General features: G+C 44.8%; 1 protein-coding gene across 1 annotated transcript in view; it reads right to left on the bottom strand.

Annotated features, from left to right (window-relative positions):
• The window catches only part of Chn2 (chimerin 2), a 292,825-nt gene extending 272,420 nt beyond the window's left edge, over positions 1–20,405 (bottom strand). Inside the window, exon 1 of the mRNA XM_041640219.1 lies at positions 19,879–20,405. Coding sequence (XP_041496153.1) covers positions 19,879–19,927 — 49 coding nt within the window. The 5' untranslated portion in view covers positions 19,928–20,405. The remainder of the gene's footprint in view (positions 1–19,878) is intronic.
• Between the last annotated feature and the right edge of the window lie 3,775 nt (positions 20,406–24,180).

Raw genomic sequence — 24,180 nt, 5'->3', positions numbered from 1 at the left:
TGGTACCTCTACTCCACCACAGAAGGATTTATTCTCTCTCTGAGGTTATAACCCTTAAACATACTCAGATATGGCCATGCTTTTAGCAATGTAAGCCTATCAAGTCGGTCTCTGGCAAAGACTTTATAGTGGATGGGGCAGATAAAGATAAGTGCTCCTTACTCATGAACATGTATGATCATGGAACGGAGAAGAAGAATTCTGTAAAAGCTGAGATGAAGTTGGAGTCTCCTGACACAGGCAATGTCAGCTGAGAAAGGCTCCCCATCTTAGGAGAGATGAGGCTTCCTAGAAACGCCAGCTAATGTTGCAACACCGCCAAAAGGAAGTGGTAGGCCAGGAGGCTAGGGGAGAGGTTCCTCCAAAGTCTACACAGGACAGGAAGCAAAGCATTAACAAAAATGTGAGGACACTGGGGGTGCCAGGAAACATGCTAAGTCACTAAACACTACAAAGATGAGTAAGACCAGCGCCTTCCCCATCACTCAAGAGCCACGGGACAGGAAGCTGTATGTGAGCATAAGGAAAGTACAGTATGGGGGCAGGAGTGAACTCATGTATTGGGAGTGAGGCGGGAAAGCATTTACTTCTCAAGGAAGCATTGAGAAACACTACCTCCAGACCCAGAGAGAAGAAAACACGACCACAGCTTCCCTCCGCAAAGGTCACCTGTTTCCCACAACAGACAGATGAATAAAGACATCACTGTCCAGACTTTTCGTGAGTGTGCACAGGAGTTACAATCATAATGGTGCGCCCTTTCCCCTCTCCTTTGTCTCCCCTCCCTTCTCCCCTTCCTCCCTCTTAAAGCGGCCCTCTCTTCTCCCTGTCACCAACTGAATATTTGCAGATGTGATGTTGCCAGGCCCAAGCTTTCTTTCCAAATAAACCAGGGCACGGAGTAGGATGTGATCACCGCTGAAGCTAAATGTTTGTCTTTACGTTAGAATATGTGAAAATGCTCCACAATAAAGTTTTTATGAACTGGTAACAGAAGCCCACCAAACACGTAGAAAAAGGCGAAAAAAATTTAAATGAGAAACTAATAAAATTATGCTAGTGTAACTAGTTTAAATATAAACAAAAAGTGCTTTGAAAGCTGTGAATTATATATGATCATGAGGTCTTCATATGCCATGTGTGAGCTCCATACTGTGAGCAAGCAAACTGTGTCCTACCTGTTGTTGGGATTTGAGGCCAATTTAGGATGTTTCCAAAATGCCAGTCACTACCTCGTGGTAAATTATGTCATCAACGTGGAAGCCCTGCACCCCTTTTCTATTCATTCTTTTTTTTTAAAGATTTATTTATTTATTAAGTATACAACATTCTGCTTCCATGTATGCCCGCACGCCAGAAGAGGGTGCCAGATCTCATTACAGATGGTTGTCAGCCACCATGTGGTTGCTGGGAACTGAACTCAGGACCTTTGGAAGAGCAGGCAATGCTCTTAACCTCTGAGCCATCTCTCCAGCCCTCTATTCATTCTTTAAGAAAGCTGTACCATGAGTTTTGATCATGTTCACCAACCCCACCCCAACTTTCCCAGATATTCCCTTCTATGGCTTTTTGTCTTTCTCCCCAAATCAAGGTCAATTTGGCCTAAATATTCTCAGATGTGTGGTCTTCCACTTGATGGTGGTTGACTTACAAGAGGCTACTTCCTTTCCCAGCAGCTAGCAACTAGTTTTTAAATGAACACTAATACACAGGAAAAAAAAATCAGAACATTTTGCACTATAAGACCGTCTTCATGGGTGTAGACATACACATGTGTATGTATGTGTTCATAGCATGTTCTGTTAGTCTGTTATCGCCTGAGTCCAATCATGGCACTCCTTTCTAGGGCTGTCATACTCGTTGTAGAAGCCAAATTCCTGCAAGACCCGATGAGACCAGCTATGATTCGTCTCTGTCCTGCTTGGTCCCATTACCCTGCACGCCAGATCACTGGCATTGTTTCTGTTCCTGCGACACTTCAGGTGCATTCTCCCATTGGCTCGGTGCCTGCCGCTCCATGCTTGGTATGGCTCTTGCTTCACAGTTTGAACAACGGTCTCCTCATCTTCACTTTCTGAGAAAAGACTCCCCCAACCACATATTTCAAAATTCGGAGCGCTTGCCTCTTGTCTTCCCTAGTCACCTCTCTGTTTTTGTTCCTTCCCCATGGAAGTTACCACCTTCTAATAATACATATCTCATATCTTATAGTACAGTTCTATAAAGATGCATATATATTTATCTTATATATAGTATAGCTATATAGAGATGCATATATATCTTATGTCATTTCTTCTGTTTACTATCTATCTTTAAAACTGCAGGAGGTCCAGCATGTTTGCCTGTTTGGTCCACAGCGGTAGTATCTCTAACACCTAGAAGACCTGTGCATTTGTGCAAGCAACTGTGCATCGGACCGTTATATAAAACACATCTGTTGCTGTTGGTCACACAGGCTTGTATGACAGTGCCTTGGAGTACACTCAGGTGGCTCTGAGATCTTCAATATTGAGAGGCGAATGCAGCATACAGTGCTTCAGCCCTTCATATCTCCCGGCTGGGCACTGACTCTGAAAACTGCTGTTCAAAACACGGGGGGGGGGGGGGGGGGGGGGGGGCAGCAGGGCTGGGAGTGGAAGCCGCGTTGTTCTTGGGAGCAGCCACCACAGCATCACAGATTAGCAAAAGAAGACAGGCAGTCAGAAAATCATAAAAATTTCAAGACCTTCTCAGACGATCTGGCTTGACCTAATCATTCTACCAGCGAGCGTGCAAGTTACAAAGTGGCTCTGGCATTTGCCCCAGGGTACACAAAAAGTAAATGCTGAGCTAAAACTAGTGGAGACTCGAGTCATGTGACTTTCCAGCTAGGGAGCTTCACTCACCCTGGCCTGCCCTGAAAAAGGAGAAACAGGAACGGTTCCTCACAAGCATCCTGCCTGGTCTCATGGTTTTAAAAGCCACCTGAAAGTCTTTTGGCAGCTAGATGCCAATCACCTCTTCTAGGAGAGCCCCGGCAATTTTGCAAGAATCTCTCTATTTAAAAAAAAAAAAAAAAAAAAGAGCTGCTAATGATCACTATTTCTCAAAAATGAAAGCCTTAAAAATTCCCTGCCATAGCAACCGGGAGAGGTTGGCTCATCTACTATTATCCCGTGACGTTCTAATAATACAGTCCCAGCTATGTCAGACCCGGGGGTGCTGGTCTGTCAAGAACCAAAACTCTTAACCCCCACAGTCCCATTTTTCATTAGAAGTAAAGGTCTGACCACTTTTCACACCAATAGGTTTATGTTTTCCAGAGCCAGGGGCAAAGTGATGTGCCACAAAGCATTAACAAGAGAAGTGCTTCTGTCAAAAGTGTAGATTTCCTGAAGGCTATACAGAGCAAAGCAGTTTCTCAGGCAGTGATGTTAACACAGGGGAGATGGCTGGAACTGCTTCAGCCTCAGCTCAGCAATGACAAGCTCTCTCCTCTGACCCTGAGAGGTCCTTAGAACTTTGTCTTTAAGATGTCTGTCAAAAGGTTTTCTTAACAAAAGCCTCTTCTGTCTGGCTCTTCAGAACAGGCTGGCCCATTTTCATTGCAGAAAGAAGTTTAACTGAATGAAGACCATCATGGGAATCCTATGTCCTTGCCTGTGATGAGTTTGCACCTAAGCGTGTGACAGCATTGAAGCTAATGAAGAAAGTGAGCATTTGCTGCAGGTGCCCGTGGTGTGGGACGTCCTTCTATGTGTCCTGTCTATGTGTTGCTTGTATTGGTTAACGAATAAAGAAACTGTCTTGGGCCTGCACAGGGAATAGAGGTAGGTGGGGAAAACTAAACTGAATGCTGGGAGAAAGAGGGCGGAGTCAGAGAAAGTCATGTAGCACTGCCAGAGACAGATGCCAGAATTTGACCCGGTAAGCCATGGCCTCATGGTGATACACAAATTAATAGAAATGGGTTAAATTAATATGTAAGAGTTAGTCAATAAGAAGCTAGAGCTAATTGGCCAAGCAGTGACTTAAATAATAGTTTCTGTGTGATTATTTTGGGCCTAAGCAGCTGAAAACGAACAAACAGCCCTCTTGCAATATACCCATGCTTATGGAGAAGGTTTTCTTATTTTCCATAGAGCCAGTGGGGGGAACTATCTAGATATGATTCCAAAACTGTTGTTACCTTGACACCAGAGTGAAGCTAAAGAAAAAGTTCACCAGTGAGGAAGGAAGAGGTGAGAGAATTAGAGAGTAGCCGAAAGATGAGATTGCAAGCTATTGGAGGTGTGGTCCTCTATCCCAAAGGACTCTTGCATTCTGGTCAGGAAGAAGAGCAGTTCATACGTTACACATCCTTATGTTTTCCTGAGATAAGCTTCAGCGGTGAGTGGGTTGTGGGTCCCAGGATTCTCTAGTTAGAGAGAACTCAACAGGTGGCATTAGAAAGTGGGAGGATGTGTGGGGTGAGGTCGCAGGGCAGCTGCAGAGGCCAGTGCGGAGCCCTTGCTACTGCTGTCCTCCCAGGGGATTCGGAGAGATTTCACCCAGGGAGGACACAGGCCCCAAACCCACTCCACCCCGTTCTCACTTCCTCTCTGGATGCCAGGAAAACACTCTGATGAGACATTAGGAAAAGAACTGATAAAGATGTTCAAGTCACAGGGACACCGTCGCTGCCACCCCAGCCTGCACCTCCATTAGCTCCGGGCCCGAGCCATCACTCTGCCCAGCTGACAGGCTTCGCACAAAGGGCAAGAGGAGAACTTTCTCTGCAAGCCAGTGCTGGAGCGCAGCCGGTGCCTGGAAGACGTTCATTAGTTGGAGCCAGGACTATAAATTGTGTGTCTCTTGAAACGTGCCTGTTTGTGCTGATTCATATTTCAGATGTGACTGGATCAAACGCATTTTTTTCTCGACTATTTCAGGATAAAAGTCAACACTATCAGAACACCCGGGAAAGCCATTCCTCTGCCGGGTTTTGGTCTTTCTGAGAAAGTACTTATTGTGTAATACTGTGATCTTACATGATCAAAGGGTGCCGCTGGCCCTTTGACGCGAAATAACAAAAGAGACGGCTGAAGCTCTCCTTAGGAACATCTGCACAGACAAGAGGAGATGCTTCGGAATACTTACACAGACAGCCTTGGAGGGGGCAGCAGCAGGTACACAGCTGTATTCTGTACACTGTAGCTGACCAGGCTACCCAAGGTACAGAGGGGACACTCAGCTCCCAAAGACTCACATACTACTCTGAGGCTAGAACGGTCATGCCCAGAGTTCGAAAAGCTAAGAAAAATCTAATAAATTAGTCATGAAAAACGTGTTAATTGCTTGTCCAACATTGGGAAAAGACCTGCTGTTGTCCCCATTCTTCTGTGGGAGGGAGAATGCCCCTGTTGTTAGGGGACAGAGGAAGAGGAGAGAGGCATTTGTCCAGTGGATGCTGAGTGAGCCACTGGCGGTAGAATAAAGATGGATATGGAAATAAACGAGAGATAAGGCCCCAGACAGGTCTGTAGTTCATAATTTCGGCTCTTCAGGAGAGTGAGAGAGAAAGATTGCAAGCTCATGGTCCATCTGAGTAACTCAGGGAGACAGAATCTCAAAATAAAAGTTAAAAAATGGTCTGGAGATGCTGATCAGTGGTAGAGTGTATGCCTAGGATGTAGGAGACCCGAAGCCCAATCTCAGTACCACCAGGAAAGGGAAGAAAGGAAGGAGGGAGAGAGGAAGGAAGAAGCCTCACCGTGTGACATGCAAGTGATCAATGCTGTGGCTTAAAGGCCTCCTATGTGATAACTAGTGTCCTGTCCGAATGGATTTGTCCTGTAGACTTTTTTCTACGGCTTTACCTTGTGAACATTTTGCTTTCTTGTTTCGTTGCTGTTGTTTTAGTTTGGGTTTATTGTTGTTGTTGTTTTGTTTTGTTGAGATATATTCTCACTATGTCTCTGGCTGACCTGGAACTTCTTTGTAGGACAGGCTGGTCTTGTACTCACAAAGATGTACCAGGCTGTGACTCCCAGGAACTGGATTAAAGGCATGTGCCACCATGTCTGGCCCTCATTTTTATTATATTAATTTTTGGCATTTAAAAAAGCAATAGCTTTAATGGGATACAATTAACAGATACCACATAATTCATCTGCTAAAAAATGCAAATTTTAATGACTTTTCCTGTATTCACAGATATCTGCAACCATTACCACAATCTAATTTAAATAATTTCAGCATCCCAAAAGACAGCTCCTATCTATTAGCAGTGGTTCGCTTTCATCTCCAACCCTCCCAACCCTCAGGAACACAGAATCCACTTCTGAGTCTATGATTTGTCTCTCCTAGATGTCTCCTATCAGTGATATCAAACACCGCGGTCTTCTATGAATAGCTTCATTCATGTGCCACGGCGTTTCGCAGGCTCATCTTGTAGCAGGTAAATTACAGCACTGTGTTGACATTTCCTGAACCTGTATTTACATTTCCTAAGGGTCCACTGTTCACTTCTGCTGGGGGCTTGTGAACTCAAGTCCTGGTTCAGAAAAGGCAGTTTGATTTTTGTCGGAAGTCTATTGACACAAAGAACTACTCTGTATATTACGAGTTCTATTTGAATGTTGTGAATTTAAAGAAAACTACCTTTCTGAAAACCCCTGAAGCAGGAGTTGATGGGAACGGGCAGCTCGTCCTTACACAAGTGGAACGCAGCACCCCTGCGACAGAGTGTCATACATATAGATATTGCTGTTCCTCACATCTAGTTACTGAGTGTCCACTGTGTGGAGGACATTACTCAAGACTTCTGCTTTAGTACTTACAAAAACAAACTATTAAATAGAGTAGTGGACTTAATCAGGAGGGACTGGGAGAAGACAGAGAAAGGAGGGAGAATCCAGGGAAGACTGAAGAGAGACAATGCTCCTAAGTTGTGTGATGGCTTCCCAGTCATTGTGCTGGATCATTCTCAACATCCAGGTCTACTGATAAAACTTCTTTTGCATATGTAGACAGCTGTCTAGGGACAAGTGTTTGACTTCATGATGATGCAAACCTGAATTGAATATATCTATCATGCCTTTCATTGAATATGTGTATGTCTATATATGTCTATATGATTAATGTTTAAGTTTTTCACAATGAACAATGAGTTTTTCTTGCAGTGACATTTGAAGTTTCCAGGAAGAAGATGGGGCCCCACAACAACAACTCTACCTGGTTGATATGATGTCATGATATTGATATCGCTACTACAAGACCTGTTTTGGATACCAACTACACAAGACAGTTCCAACTTGGTTAGCTGAAATGGTGCACATCTTGTACAACATTCTGGCCAGACCTCCACAAAATACTCAGAGACTATTTGCAATTTTAAAAGACATTGATCTTGAAATTTAACCATCATTTTACTTTCACAGGATCCCCCAGAAAGAACGTCGCCCCCATGACAGCTGGAAGTAATTCTAGAGGACGACATCCCCTCTCCCAGTAAAGTTTACCCCTGGGTTAGGGACATCATTTAGGGGTTGGGAGGTTGGGGGAGGAATTTTATAAGCTCAGGGATCATTTTGAAAAAAAAAAAAGAGGGAATGATGGGATAATAGATTTATAATTGTGAGTTACTGCTTTTAGACAAATATATTGGTATCAATTCTTGTATATTGATACAAAGTTAAATTATATTGACTACTATATGCATGCATGTTTCTATGTCTGTTTAAAACATTTTTATGTATTGACATATATTGTATTGATATATATATATATTGTATATATTTACCATATTGCAGTGTACATTTCTACCTCTGATTAAGATACTTATATAATGTTTGTGTATTGATATATATTTGCCATATTGCAATGTATATTTGTACAGTGTTTATATTTGGAGGTCATTATCCTCATTTGTTACACATTTGTTTATTGTCTTAGTCTTTAAATTAGATATTGAGAATTATATAAATAGTCATCTAAGTTTGTCATTTATAATTAGACTAATCAGGTTCTCTAGATATATAGAGATTATACTCAGTATAGATAGATAATCTTCGACCTCTTCAAAGAGCTGTAGAAAATGGCCTTTAATATAACTCAAGAGTTTCGTGATAGTGAGACACTATTGCTCCTGGCAACACCGCTCTATTCCCGAGAGAATGTTGAGAGAGAATGTTGACACTCCACCTGGAGCCTTTCTTTTTGGCAGAACTGGCCTTGGGGCAAAGAAATGCCCATACCTCAACCACTGACAGAGATACAGAGTGTGCATCAATGGATATAACAGGACTGTCATATCCTGCCAAGACAGGGTAAGATAGTTTTGAAAAGTTCCTTGCCGTTAATAATGGTATGTCAGTTATGTTAGGCCTTAGCCAAAATTGGTTGACTCAACGTTGCGAACGAGACTTTGGGTGATTGCCCAGGTAGTCAGTTGTCTCTGTCAATTGTTGCACATTTTGGATATATCTCGTTTGTTGAGTAGTGTTTATTCCCTTCTCAGATCTTTGATGGAGTTGAAGATTATATAATTGTAGTTACTCTCTACATTATTTGGACTCTTTAAGATAGAATGTTTAGCAAAGCTTTTGTTCTCAATATTGTTTGTTATATTTATTATTTGTTGTTATAGTATATAGTTGTATTTGGTTTAGTTCTGTCTTATTTAGACAAAAAGGGGAGATGTAGGGATAAGTCCCGCCCCTTAGGGGGCGGGTTCGCCTCGGGCTAATGTTGGCCTATAAATTTGGCAAGTGTGCTCCCAGCCGTCCTTTTCTGCTTTCCTGGTCTCCGCGGGAACGGTGGTTCTGTAAGTCTATTTTGCCATTAAAGCTATATATATTTTTACAATCTGTCTGCATTCGTTTACGCCGTTGCACGCCTCTCTTTACAGACCCCAAGAACAGGATGCTAGAAACAGGTCTCTGCATAGGAGAGAACAGGGATCCACTCAAATAGATGGCATTCATTATTGGGAAGATGCGTAGCTCAAACTCCAGATGGAGGTTCCAGGAACTTCTGAATGACTCGGCTATTCATGAAAGGGAGATGCAGCAAGGCATCTCCTCCCAGAAAGGTTGCTGTGAGTTTTACCAAACACTATGCTAGCGTAGTAAGTACAATGCAAAGCTAAATACAGACTACAGCAACCAGCAGGTTCTTAGGCCAAGTGACTTTCAGACTTCATGATACCCTGCATGTTTACCTGCCTGGCATCTGCTATGGTTGTACCTAGTCATAACCTGACATTAGCTATGTCAGCGCCGTTTACAAAACCCTTGTCAGTTGATTTTTCCTCAAAGAAAGAATTTATACTGGGGAAAAGAGGGAGATATGTGGGTTAGTTTGGCAAATGAGCACAGGGCCCTTGGGTGGCCAAAGTTCAGCCCTAGGGCATAGTAATGTCACAGAGAAAATGAACTTCCTCGGTCACAGAGTACCTTTAACCCAAGAAATTGATCATGAGGGACGTGGTAGAAAGTGTCATGACTATAAGCCAAAGGGGGCCCCAACAGGAAGTCACAAGTCAAAGGGCACACGTTGTAGAAGACACCACAGTGCCCTCTGCATATGAAAACCAGCAAATAATAAACACGCTTTAATGTTCCCAATGCTATCCATGGGGACAAGCATTTTTTTTAAAAAAAGGCTAATTTTTGTATAATAAAGTGAATTTGAATGAGCAACCTAAATCAATATTAGGCAGTGGTATTATGTGTATTAATATCTACACATCATTAGCATAATCCCAAGTGAATTCTTTCATTACCAAAAGTAATGCCAGGCTTGACTTTTCATTTCCTTTGGAATTAACTTATATGCAATATAAATTTGGTTAGAAATAACTTTTGTTTGAAAACTGATCTACTGGGGCTGGAGAGATGGCTCAGGGGCTGGAGAGATGGCTCAGTGGTTGAGAGCACTGTCTGCTCTTCCAAAGGTTCTGAGTTCAATTCCCAGCAACCACGTGGTGGCTCGCAGCCATCTGTGGTGAGGTCTGGTGCCCTCTTAGGGCCTGCAGACATACACACAGACAGAATGTTGTATACACAATAAATAAATAAATATTTAAAGAAAAAGAAAAAAAACTGATCTACTTCCACTCTCCATGCAGACACAGACACACAGATATATGCACGTTTGTGTGCACGTGTGCGTGTGTGCATGTGTGTATGCGGTTGTACATGTACGGACTGGCAGCAGGATGCCTCAGTCCAGACACTATCAGAGGAGCATTTTGCACACAGGCAGAGGGAGATGGGCCCCTTGTCTCATCAGTCTCTCTTCCAACTTCAGAGTACTACAGACTTTCTTTGAAAGGACGTGTGTACACAAATCTAAATACAGGTATGCAAAATCTGGGATTTGAGTGGCTCTAAAACAAAACAATAAGAACGCAAAACCCTTCTATGCAAGAATCTGACGAATGCCCCAACCTGCTCTCTGTATGGCACTCCAGTCCCAAACCCCTGTACAGATTCAAGAACAACTAATGACATTTCTAAGTCTGGGGCTAAAATCACGACCTGGGAAACCGGACTCAGCTGTTTGAATGGACAGAGGGTCACTTTCTGGAAAGCATACCGGGGGAGACACTGGATGTGCTTCAGCAGCAGGTTGTACTTGGCAGTCATGGTGACAAAGGCTGGAGCAAGATTGCCCACTGGAGCTACCCAGACCAGTTTTGTCTGCTGCAGAGATATTGTGAGCCACACATACAATATTAAATGCACTAGGAATCACACTAACATTTAAAATTCAAGTGAATTCAATTTTAAAGTGATTTTATTTAATCTAAGTATTATATTTTCAATATCTATTTAGAATTTTTAAAGGTTAATGCGATAATAATTTTCATTTGTTTCTGCTATATCGTCTTTAAATGTGTGTTGGTCAGTTTTATGTTAATTTGACACAAGCTAGAGGCATTTGGGAAGAGGAATTCTCAGATGAGAAAACAACTCCGTAAGACTGGCCTGTAGGAACGGTGCCCTCTGGACACGACAGGACGGACATACATATGAACTCACAAAGACTGGCAGTATATACAGGTCCTGCACTGGTTCTAGCCTGATGGGTCCCAGTACTGGGAGAAGAAAGAGGACATGGGATCCTATCCCTAACCAAGAAGCCATCTGCCAACTGACACTACTGGCAAGGGGAAATGTCTTTTCCTCCAGTAGCCTGTCACTGGGAGATCAACCATACTCCAGGGCAGGCCCAATGCCCAGTAGTAGCTGGCCAATGCAAGATGAACCCAATGATGGTTTTGTGGACTCTTTTTCATTTTAGTTTGTTTTGGTACTTTTCTACTTTGTCTGTTTTGATTTTCACTTTTGTGAGGTTTGGTGTTGTCCCTGTCTCTTGGTTTTTATTTTATTTCTATTTATTTATTTTGGGAGAACATAGTTGAGTGGGTGGTTGGGAGGAGTTGGGATGGGGAGGGGAAATGATCCAACTATATTGTATAAAAAAGTTTTCAATAAAAAATAAAAAAAGATCGGCTTGTAAGGCAGATGTATGAGGCATTTTCTTGATTAATGATGGACATGGGAGGGCCCAGCTCACTAGGAGCGGTACTAACCCTGGGCAGGTGATCCTTCTTGAGCCAGCCAGGAGGCAGCACTCCTCCATGGCTTCTGCTTCGGCTCCTGCGTCCAGGTTCCCACCTTCAGTTCCTGCCCTGACTTCCTTCAGGAATAGTGACCTGAAAGTTGTAAAATGAAATAAGCCCTTTCCCCCCTAAGATGTTTTTAGTCATCAATAATTCAGAGACTAGCCATCATTCAACGACCCTTGACCACACGAGGCCGCCATATTGATCAGGGCCGATCTAGGTCTGCAACTCCTGCATGCAGAGAGAGGCAGCAAGAGACTGACTCCTGAAGCCAGGTTCTTGTTTCTTATTTCTTATTCCCACATGGTCTCTTGGGTTTATTCTTTAGAAATAAACCCATTTCAAGCAAAAGTACTTTACACAGCTGGCATGGCACTACCTGAAACGATAATGAAGCTCCGGTTTTCATTTCCTTGAAGCAGTGAGTACTATGGCACATGGAAAGATCAACTGTGGGCACTGTGAAACCAAGGACCTGGGCCTCCAAAGAGTAAGGATTGCATAAGATTACCACCCCAACAATTCTGCAAATCCTAGACCCTAAAGCTATGATCTGAATGCATGTTGAGAAAGAATAGGCTACGAACACCACAGTCTCCAGGCCATTGGTTTCTGAATCCAGTGGTCTTTCTGACATTTACTGACTGTTAAAGACACTGTCTGCTTCTACTGTGCCTGGAGGGGCTAACAGAAGTTGAGGAGAAAACCTTCCTTCCTGTAGGAACTCTCACGTTCCTGTATCTCATCTTTAGGCATTTCTTCCAAATAACGTGAGCTTAAAATTACCAAAACTAAACCGAGTTTTTAAAATATCCAATTCATTTGCATTGCCCTAGTAGTGTTGGAGGAGAACGGTTCCAGACAAACTGCTTGCTGATAGGCAGGCTGCTCCAAAGGCTTTCAAATAACATGACTTAGATCTGAAACCAGTAACCTCAGTCCATACGTTCACAATTTTTCCTATTGTCTTTATGATGCTTTGGAAGAGACACAGTTGAGAGACCCAGACCATTTTTTTCCTTGGAGGATGAAAATTAAACCTCATTGTAAATTTTTTTCAAAAAGAAATCAAGCTACCAGTAAGGTAACAACAGTTAAAAAAAAAAAAAAATGAAACCTCAGAACTAAAGGCTAAAGGAGTTTCCCTGACATTTTAGTTCTTTCTTTCTATCATTGTCTTTTAGCCATCACTCCACAGTTCCCCTAAAAGTTGTGAGGAAACTATTCTTTTTGCAATATTGTATCAGTAGTATAAATTATTATTTTAAAACAACCAGTGTGTAATTCTTCTTCATCCACTAATAAATATGAACTCAGCTGAGCAGGTTTGGAGTTCAGTAGAGCTTGGGAGTTGTTCGGCATAAGCCAATTTGCAAAATCAACCAGAAGACTTATATAAACTGGAGACTCAAAGGGACACAGAAGTGTATGGAATTGTCTGTCCTCCAGCTGCTCATCTGTCTTACTTAGCTCCCTGTCTTCGAACTTTGTATACCCACATTATCCAAAGGAGGTTTTCCTCAATGATAGAAATATCCATGGTCCAATAGAGAAGCCACGGGTCATGTGTGTTTTTGAGCACTCAGACGTTGACGAATCAAATTTTGTCAAATGGAAATGGATAACAGCCACCTGTGGCTAATGGCCACTATGATAGACAGCTGTGCTATACAGAGTTGGAGCATGTGGGACGCACTTCAGTCTTTGTGTGCTCATGACATCCAAGGCCCATTTAAAATACAAAGCACTGTGTGTCTTCTTTTTGGGAGCAATACATACATAAGCAGAACATCCTCCGTGAAGCCAGAGAGGAAAGGAGCCTGCAATAAATTCTCTAAGGTTGGTGCCATTCTTTGGCTGAGTCAGGAGGAAGGACGGTGAGTTGGTGTGTGGGAACTGGGGTCCTGGAGAACAGTCAGCCACGCTGTGACCTGGCTGAGTCTCACTGGGCAAACCATCCAGAGTTCTTTGGACCTTGGTCTTCACAGGCACCAGAAGTCAGTATCCACTGAACAACCCCCAGGCTCCAAGCTCCACTGGACTCTGAACTTGTTCAGTCAAGCTCGTATTTATTAATGAACAAAGGAGAATTAGAGGTTGTTTTAAATTAATAATTTATGTTGCTGATACACTATTGCAAAAGGGGTGAGTCTGGGTGATGGACAGGCCTACCTGTTGAAACAAGGCAATGTTGCAACTTATTCAGACCATGTGACTAAACTCACAGATCAGCGCCCACTATGCTGGGTGATTAATTGTGAGGAAGAAAGTGGGGTATTTGCACAAGGAGCTGGTGACAGTTCTCCCCGAGTCCCCAGCAGGAAGTACTCTCACAGCAATGGATACATCCTAGGCCATCAGCTTCAGACCCTGAGGGACAGGAACAGAAATCCCTGGCAGACCTGGCCGCCTATAGAGCCAGTACAATCTTAACAAGAGGCCGGTTTCCTCTCGCCATGGCAAAGGTGAATAAATAAACTCCTGCTACTAACTTGGAGGCACCCAACTGTGCTCCGTTCCACAGACTGGTATGCACCAAGGCACAAGTGTCCACTCTGATTCAGATCCATGGGAAAGAGAGAAAGCCAGCTTTTTCTCCCACACAGCCCATGGAAGGAAAGACAGGAAGATGCCAAAGGATTTAGACAATGTTGACAGCAAGGTAAATTGAAGGTGAGGTTTGGGAAAATATTTTTAAACAAAAATATGACAAGCATGTAGAAAAAGAAGGAAAAGGAAGGAAGGAACACAGGCAGGCAGAGAAGGAGAGAAAGAAGGAAAGAGGCAGATGCTTCCCTTGAAACTAAAATAACACTTCAGAAGCCAGGAAATGCAAACACCCCGCTCAGAGACAACTGACCACTGACGGATAGGTGAACGAGATCTATCATTCACCAACTTGCTTTTTCTTTTCTTTATAAATATCTCGGCAGACATACTGACCTTTTGGCAGGAAATTCTTTCCCTGAACATGCCAGAACAACGCTGTGCATCTTTTCCAACTAAACACCCTGCTGCTGTGACCACTGTGTAGGAACAGGAGACCCTGCTGGGTAGCAGATGGACGTCAGCGGAGGCCAGTGCAGAGGCCAAGCCTCGGGGAGCAGCTAAGAATACACACTGTCTAGTTAAAGCATACGCAGGCTGGCATAGGAAAACACCTGATAGTTCCATCCCTCCAAAGCCAAAGGACAGAGTCACCTGTGCACTTCACAGCACCAGGTGGGGGAACCTGCACCTCACAAAACACACAAATCAGTGTGCCCCCGTCAAAAACCAAAATTCTTTATCCTCATATCAGTCTGCTACTGTGATGACATAATACTTGAGATACACAAAATAACAAAGTTTATTTTGGCTCATGGTCTCAGAGGCTTCAACCTGTGATCGGGTTTGAGGTGGGTTGTGGTGCAGAACTTCATGGCAGGGAACGGCTGGCAGAGGAGATCTGTTCTTCTCCTGGTGGGCAGAGGGGGAGGGCCACACCCTCCACTCGGTAGGGCCACTATCTCGCAGCAGCATCAGGGCTGGTGACCAGCCCATCAAAATGTGACCTTTGGGCTTAAGATAAAAACCATAACAAATAAGTTTAAGAAGACTGTCATTAATCTCTCAGATACTGAACTATTGGGCTCACCTGAGTTACTACAAGTGGGCCATAAAGGCTACTAAATTCCGCTTGACATAAAACAGCCACCAGGAAAGCAGATGTGTCTCACCCAAGAGAATGAAGAGTCTACCTCAGCGTTAATCCTAGTTTTGTAACTTTTTATTATTTTATTGTGACTTTTAACTCCAATTTTTGTGCATGTAGTTTAAAATACAACAGACAATCAATCCTTCCTGCTAATACAGATTATTATGTTTAATTCCCAGCAGTATCATTTGAAAGCAAAGCAAGGTCTTTCGCACATAGCTTCCTCTGTCATGGTTCCCTGGCAGATACCAGATCCATGCACCTCTTAACTACACATATGTTAGTGGCTGCCATACCGAAGTCCAGGCCTTCCCTCTGCATCTCAGGATATAGAAGACTCTGTGTATGTCAGTGGGCATTCCCTCTCAGTAACAAGAAACATCTCTGCTTACTGTTTCCATGGTCACCAGAGTAATAGCAGAAAACGGCACTAAGCCCCCCCCCCCCATCCTCAATGCTGTTCTGTAAAATCCATACAAATATCTCAATCTGTGCAAGAATGATATTTCAATGAAGGTTTTGATGACTGGACACTGTGCTGATTTTTGCTTTTTTTCCTTTTGTAAAAATGATCAACTTCCTTTTAAATAATGCCATGTGCTTATTTTTCCAAAATGTTAATTTTTTTTCCAGGGGGTTTCTTTAATATTTAATATTCTAACTTGCTCAGTTACTAGAAAATATCTCATTTGTTTACTGCATTGCATGAGCTGCTTTCTTTCTTTTCTTGATTGTGAAATTATCCATTTGGCAATCACATTACTAATATGCGAAAAGTTCTTATTTTAATCATAAAAGCAAATGTCACCCGTGATTACTAAGAAAACTGTTCGTCAAATCAGCCAGTTTACTTCTGGATATAATCAAGTACCGCAGGCTCTATTAAAATCTTAACGATACTGATTTCTGGATCTGTGGCTATCTTAAAATAATAAAAGGAATCAAACCTTCCTGCCAATCTCGGTGATTGTGAAATTTAATTGCCAGCAGCCATCATCAAAACAGAGGCATGCCAATTTCTTTTCCACATAATTGAATCCTCCAGAAGAAAATTCCAAAGAGTTCTCAGAAAATGTGTTTTTAAGTTAATGCTAACCTGATAGCTTCATCTGTAATGTGTCAGTTGCTAACAGGTACAAAGCCGCACTTGGCTGATATGGCTAAACAACAGCAAGTGAGATTATTCAAGTCAGAGAACCTTGAGCTTACGCTGCGGAAATCACTATAGTTCTCCTCCTAGCAGACGCAAGCCCGTTCCACTACTCAGCTGCTCTTCAGAGACAGGGTTAAACCATTCCATCCCCTCTCAGCCGCTCCTTGGAGACAGGGTTGGACCATATTGGCACCCTGCAGAAATCAACTGTTCCTTTTCTAGGGCTCAGATGTTCAAGTTCATCCTAGGATTCCAGGATCATCCCATCAAAGCCTCCAGGAGGTGTCCCACCCACCAGGGAAAAGGATCAATGTTCCACGAAATGCAAAGGAAAGTCAGAGTTTCCCATCTTTGTCTTCCTGAACCTGTCTCTGTGGCGCAATCGGTTAGCGCGTTTGGCTGTTAACCGAAAGGTTGGTGGTTCGAGCCCAATGCCTCTCTCTCTGCCTGCATTCTGTATGGCCCCTGCTCCCCCATCAATGCCCAATGTGTCACCTCCACTGGCCCCTGCAGACTGAAGCAGTCACTCCCTGCCCTGCACAGTTCTCTACAGCATGCGATGTTAATACTCTAGAACACAGGCTGTGAGTTGCCGTCCATCGCAGGAGGACTCTTGAGTCATCCTTTCAATGCAAACACTCAAAGCCACGTCTCAAACCTGAAATATGCTCAATAAATGTTTCTTTGATGGAGTCCGGTCTCAAGATCATATCTGGCATATGAAGGAAGAAACAGATTTTATGCAGCACCTATGGTTGGAGCCATTATTGAGCGCCTTCATTTCCTTCCTCAAAGAAGATAATCTGTTTGCACCAAACATTCTTTTTTAAAAGGTGTGTGTGTGTGTGTGTGTGTGTGTGTGTGTGTGTATACCTTACATATGTAGATATGTCTGTGGAGTCTAGAAGAGGACATCAGATGCCCTGGAGTTAACAGGTTGCTGTGAGTTTTCAGATCCTTCACAAGGACAGCAATCTCTCTTAACCACTGAGCCATCTTTCCAACCTCTGCATCAAGCGCTCTTATGCATGAGATTCAGCATACTGACTTAATGAGGAAATTGAGGCTAGGAAAGAATTAAGGAACCCACCTCAAGATGCCTCACTGGTCAGCAGTGGAGCCAGGATTCTAATACAATGATCTCAGAAGTTTGGAGCTACAAAGAAAGCTAGAATTATCTCCCTTGCTAAGCCTTGAAGCTCAAGCCTGGCCCACAGTTGGTCCTTCAGATTGGTGACTAATGGGTTTATGGAGTGCCCTACTTTTTCAGACTCTGGCCTCTGCCTGAGAGAACCCAGCTGCTCTGAGAAACAGGCTCTATTCTTTCCTGCTCAACACCTCTCACAGGTGTGAATTGCCTGTGTCCTCTGAATTATTCATTATCCACACAATGGTAAGTGTGCTTAAAAAGAACTATGATTCCATATTTTGCAAGACAAAGTGTCTGATGAATTGGTGACCGAAGGTGCCTAAGCCCAGAGGCCAGGCTAATTTACATGAAATAGGAAATAGATTCATGTCCACTCCTTTGCATTTCTGATTTCACGCAATTTCCCAGTTTCCAACAGGATTCAAAATAGTGGTCCAGAAGACAGTAGAGAAAGCCCTGCTGAGTATGCCTGCCCTTTCTACACAACAATTACCACCCTCTAAAGCTTAGCCAGGCTTCTCTAAGCAGCAGAGTCTTCCCAGGGATGAGTTAGAATTGTTCAATCAGACTGCTTAAGCTGTACCAAGAGCTGAAATTTCAGATGCCACGGCATCTATAACCATGCCTCTAGTGTATCCTGCAAGGATACTTCTCCTAGTCCTTCCCAGTGTGTCCCTTTGCTACCCCTTCCCCCTCAGTTCATCCACTGGGCAGTCTTTGGAGAGGGAGAACCATGTGCTAATAGGAAGCCAACAGCTCTGCATTTTAAATTCAATGTTAGTCAACCAAAATGAATTGAAACGCAGCAGCAGTGGTTTGAGGGTACTAAAAATAAGCCGTAGCATTTGCTGAGTTCTCAGAATTAAAACCACAGGCGGTCAACTTGTTGCTGCTCTTAATAGGAGCTGACTGCTCTGCCCACCGGCCGCTACCGCCAGCAGCTCAAACTACGGGACACCTAACAATGCTGTTTTTACTAGCTGTCAGCAATCATTAAGGAAAGTGTCATTTCCCTGCAACTAAACCTAACTCCCCCCTACTCACACACACACAAACAGTGGATACCTTTCTGGAGAACACCTTGTTGAGACATCACAACTGCACTTGGTCACAGTCCTATCTTGTGTTTAGGATTTGATTAGTTACACATTCGTAGTCATGGTTCCCTTTATGCCTGCCTTCCTGTCCAGTGCTGGGTCTCTCCTCTGCTCAGAGGTTAAACTTTGGAGAAAAATAAAAAGAAACCCAACAGGACACCGCACAATATTAATACACTGAGCATTCCCACTAGACTTCAAGACCATCTTGACCCTTGAATTCTGTAATCCAGAATGTCTTACTAGCCACCCCTTCAGGGGTTCTTATTAAAGTTTTCAATGACCAAAAGGGTAATGGAGCTGAGTGTAATGCATCATTCTGATTAGAAACCTGTCATGTTCAGCAACCAGTGGGACTGCCTCCTTGGTTCTCATGCCTTCGCATTCATTATCAGTTTTTTTTTCTCTTCAATTAGACCTGCTGATCAACCATACAAAAGCTGAAAGCACTTCTTTCACCCAACCACATTTAACACGCAAAATAATCAGAAGCCCTGAAAGTAAAATTATAGAGTACTATAAGAACATGTCTTGAGCCCCCCCACACACATTCTCTCTCCTTCTCTCTCTCTCTCTCTCTCTCTCTCTCTCTCTCTCTCTCTCTCTCACACACACACACACACACACACACACACACACTGTAAATATGCCAAGAGTCCGATAGGCTGGGCTCAACCTCCATTCCACAATCTACTTCAGTCAGAAGAGCAAGACACATTCTGCTGGCTGCTGTCTCAAACCCATGCCCCAAGCGAGTGTCTCCAAGGAGCTAATTTCTGAAACAAACAAAGAAATCCGAGTCTGCAAGGAGCAAGGGTTTGCACCCTTCTGCCTTGGCGCTGGGTATCAATGGTAGCAGGCAGGAAGACAGTTCGGGCGCCCTAGCTTCGCCCTCACCTTCCTCACGCTGCCTGCCCCTGCTCCAGCTGTGCAGAAAGTGCGAGGCTGCCTTGCTGCTTTCGCTCTCCGGGAGCCCCAGACTGCCTGGACCGCACGCCTAGGACGCCAGTGCGTCCCTCCTCTGCCCTGTCACAGGTCAGGCGCGGAGGTGCTGGGGCACCAGGATGCTGGTCACCCTAACAAGTGTCCCGCGGGACGTCCTTGTCCCATGCCGCTCTCCTGGAGCAGGCGGGACGGCCACAGGTAGACTCTCCATCCCCGCACGGGCGACCGCGCGCTGAAACTCACCGGAGGACACGGAGGAACCGGACAGACTGGAGTTGCTGGACGCTGCCATCTCGGCGCCGCGCGTCACTGCTCGCTCAGTCCCAGTGCGGGCGGCGTCGCCGCTGCCCTTGGCTGGCTGCTCGCAGCCCGCGCGGCCCCCAGCCCATGGCAAAGTCCTGGGGACGCGCGGGAAGCACCGGCCTCCGGACTCTGCCTGCACTTCCTGCTCCACCAGATGACGCGCTGCCGCCGCCGCTATTTATTCGTGCTCGCCGTCCCTCTCGGCGCCTGGGCGCGCTCCTCTGCGGGCGTCGGAGTGGCAGGGGCGCAGCGAGGCCGAGGCGGCTGGGTGGGAGGATGGGACCGCCGCTCTCACCGTCCCCGCCTTCCCCGCCGCGGGCTCGCTCCCTGCGCGCGGCTGGAACCTGAGCGTCCCGCGGTTCCCCGTACCGGCTCTCGGGATCCCGCCGCTGCCGCCGCCGCTGCACTTCGAGCGGCCCGGGCAAAGGCGGGGGAGACAGATAGACAGCGACCTCCCCCCTCCTCCCTCCGCCCCAACTCGGCTCGCGCGCGCACACAAAGGAAGGAGAGGAACGCCGGCGCTCCGGGCTGAATCGGCTCCGCGGGCTTGACAGCTCCTGAGCCCCTGGATGCTGGGGGAGGATGAGGACCACGGGGTGGGGACCAGACTGGATTGGGAGCTTGCCCCGAGGTGCTGGGCACGCCGCCAGGGACGCAAGGCGGGCCGAGCAGCAGTGTACAGCGCTGCTTCCCGAGTTAGAAGGGGATATCGAGGGGTCTTAGGAAGAAGGTAGTGGGACTCGCAGCAAGCTCCAAGCTCTAGAGCAGCCGCACAGCGGGGGTGGGGAACCCAGAAGGCGAAGGCGGAGTCACTGAGGACTAGGTGCTGGGCAGAAGCAGGCCAGGATGCCACCAAGGCTGGGGAGTGCCCCTTCCACCAACCTCCAATTTGCCCTTTGTTGCTCAAGAGCCAAAGGTTCCTGACCTGCCAAAGTAACATCCCCTAAAGCACCCAGGAAGCCCATCTGGCTACACTGAAGTCCCCCAGCCACTGGCAGGGACCGTGCCCAGAAAGTCCACTGGGCTTCTGAGACAGACCTTCAAAGAAATAGGGATATCCCAAAGGTAGTATCAGACTTAAACAAAGAAAGAGGTCCCCTGCCCTTCGAAAGGATCCTCACAAAACCTCAGGTTGCAGCGGGTGCAACTGTATCCTTTCAGGATAAAGAACTGCCTAGGTGTGTGCGAGACAGACTGGAGCAGGTGTGCGCCATCCTCCTGTATTTAAACCTAAATTAATTTCACTGGGAGGAAATGTCATGCAGATATATTTTTTTTAAATCCTTTTCACGCTCCCAGCAGGGTAATCGGTTCTTTCAATCCTGAAGCTACAGAAAACTGTGAAATTTGAACAGAAATTGTCAGATCAAAGGAAAGAAAGCAAACATTAAAGGAATGAAAGTACTCTCATTATGAAGCAAAACGGAAAGGTGTTCGCATTGGGAGCAGCACGGTTTTGCAAAAACATGACTAAAAGGACATAGTCCATTTGAAAATTATCAGGAATGACTCAGAAACAGCAGCCGGGTCCTGGGGGCCTCCACATCCGCAGTGGACCTCATATACAGTGAATAATAAATGTTAAATGATCCCAATACGCGCTCGCGCCACATTTTCTACCTGATTTAAAGTATGTTTTAAATTTCCCCTCCAGGATGCCATCCCAGTGTGACTGCCCCAATAAGTGTCCCCACCCGTGGTTGTTTGTTGATTTGTTTAGGGAAAAAGAAAGGACTCGCTAAAGGGCTGTAGCCTGGGGGGCCTCTTCAGCCACACTGATCTGCACCCCAGTGGCCTACATTTACAGGGCTCTTAAGACAGATCTGGGCCGGGCAGTGGTGGCGCACGCCTCTAATCCCAGCACTCGGGAGGCAGAGGCAGGTGGATCTCTGTGAGTTCGAGGCCAGCCTGGTCTACAAGAGCTAGTGCTAGGACAGGCTCCAAAGCTACAGAGAAACCCTGTCTTGAAAAAACTAAAAAAAAAAAAAAAAAAAAAAAAAAAAACACAAAACACAGATCTGCCTAGGGAAACTGGATCTCAATGCTGCCAAGTCTGACCATTCCCACCTGCTTTTGGAGAGCAGTGCAAACTTGGTGTGACCTCATCTGGAGTCCTATGGGGACATACAGCTGCCCAACATAATCTTGACCTCCATGAGACTAGAACTTCTCGGACACCCAGAGTTCAAGACACAACATGACAGTTAATTGTTGGGCTAGTAATTTACAAAGTCCTCCAGATCTTCAGATGATGAACATGGCCACAGGATCGTTACTCTCTGGGCTTTGAAGAAAATCAGAATCCGTGTTCTAACTTCAGTCTGTCACCTGTTCATCTAGGCTGTCAGCAAATGTCTGGATTCAGGCTGTTTCTCCACTTCTATTACTGATAATACGGAGTGTTGTTAAGCGTAAAAAAAGATACTCAGCGTGAAGCCATATTGTACCAGGCCTAAAGATTGTATTCCAGAAGTGGTTATAAGTTGTTCACCTGAAATGTGGAATCAATGGAATGAACAACGTTTGCTTTCTCTCCTGAAGATAACTAACCAGTGGTGGCTTATTTACTGAGGAAATGTTTCATTTGTGGCCTTATGTTCCAAATTGAGCATTGTTTTATGTTCCAAATTGAGCAGTAAGTGGTGGACTTCATTATTCAATGTAAATCTCAGAACATGTCTGGTTCTATTTGTGCAGATTGTAATATGTGCCTTCACAGAACGTTAGTAATAAGAACAATAGGGGGAAGGTGGAGAGTTGCCTCAGTATTATGAGCACCTGTTGCTCTTGTGGAGGACCTGGGTTCCGGTTCTAACACCCACATGGTGGTTCAAAAACACCCTTAACTCCAGTTTTAGGTGTTCCTGCACCCTCTTCTGACTTCTTTGGGTACCAGCAACCCACATGGTACACATGCAAACACGTAGACAAAACCCACATAGAGGGAAAATAATAAATGAATATTTTTTTAAGAAATCAAAGTATGGCCCAATGAACAGATTATTTTTATTACTCCAAATAAATGAAGGATTGGAGGGGTTCTCTCCAGGAAGGCACCACAGGTAACCCTGTGCAGCACAAAAGTAGAAAATGGAGATTCTTAAGCAAGGCCCCACTGTGGTAGGAGGTGGATGCTAAGCCCAGAGCCTGTTCTTTAGAAGAGCAAACAAAGTACCAGTTTCTGGATTGACAGTGAAAGCTGATGGGACCTTGGGGCTGCGGATGCATAACCAGCAGAGGAAACTCAGCAGGCTTAGCTGTTCCTGATCAAGATTCACTTTCTCCAGATCAAAGGCCAAGGGGCTTAGGGCTCTCTACTAGATGGTTCATGCCATAAATTAACAAGCAGGAGCCAAAGCAAAGTGCTGTCTTTGTCAGTAGCTGCAGGGACCACTGGTGGGTCTTCTGACACATGTCCCCAAGTGAAACAATAAAACCTTCATTCATGCCTTTTATTCACTTCTGAATGGCGCTACAAAAGCCTGGTTGCCAATGAAATGAGAATATTGATGCTATGAAGATCGGGGATTGGTTAAATTCTGATGTAATCTGGTATAATTTTCTTAAATACTGCATCTTTTTCCAGATGGTAAAAGATCCATGGAGAAGGACGGTTTGTCTATGTGGTCTGACAGAGAACTTAAAATTGCCGTTTTGCTCTAACTTAACACGCCCCTACTTTCTTTGGGATTATTTATATTTATCTGGTGTATAGGTCTGTATGTGTGTATGCATGTTTATCTGAATGTGCATGTATGTGTATGTATGTGTGCATGTGTGTATGTATCCCATGTAATGCTTGCACACAAGGACAGCTTGCAGAAGTTAAGTATTCTCCTTCTACCATGTACATCCAGGAACTGAACTCAGATCCCAGTCCTCACGCTTGAAGACAAATGTCCTTATTCACTGAGCTATCTTAATAGCCCCCAGCTATGATTATATACTTATTACAGATTTTAGCACCAAATAAGAAATTCATGAAACAACCTCCCCTGCTGCCTACAATACCACGTGTCAAACCTGGGCAACCGGACAGGCCCCTACCTTAAAACCTTCCTGCTCACTTCCTGTTGACTCTATCCCAGCTGTGACCTTTTCTCGCTGTGCCCTCTGTACCTTGGAGCTACCAGCACTAGTCTCTGTCTAGGTCCTCCCTGTTGTCCACTGGAGCTGTGGTGAAAGTTCACCCAGAATGCACTTTGTCCAGAGAATCTTCTCATTTCCCAGCCATCTCTTCTG

This window comes from Microtus oregoni, unplaced genomic scaffold (assembly GCF_018167655.1).
Source record: "Microtus oregoni isolate MIOR12 unplaced genomic scaffold, Mior012 000062F_ref0000492, whole genome shotgun sequence".
Lineage (NCBI taxonomy): Eukaryota > Metazoa > Chordata > Mammalia > Rodentia > Cricetidae > Microtus > Microtus oregoni.
This window is presented reverse-complemented; position numbering and strand designations above follow the sequence as displayed.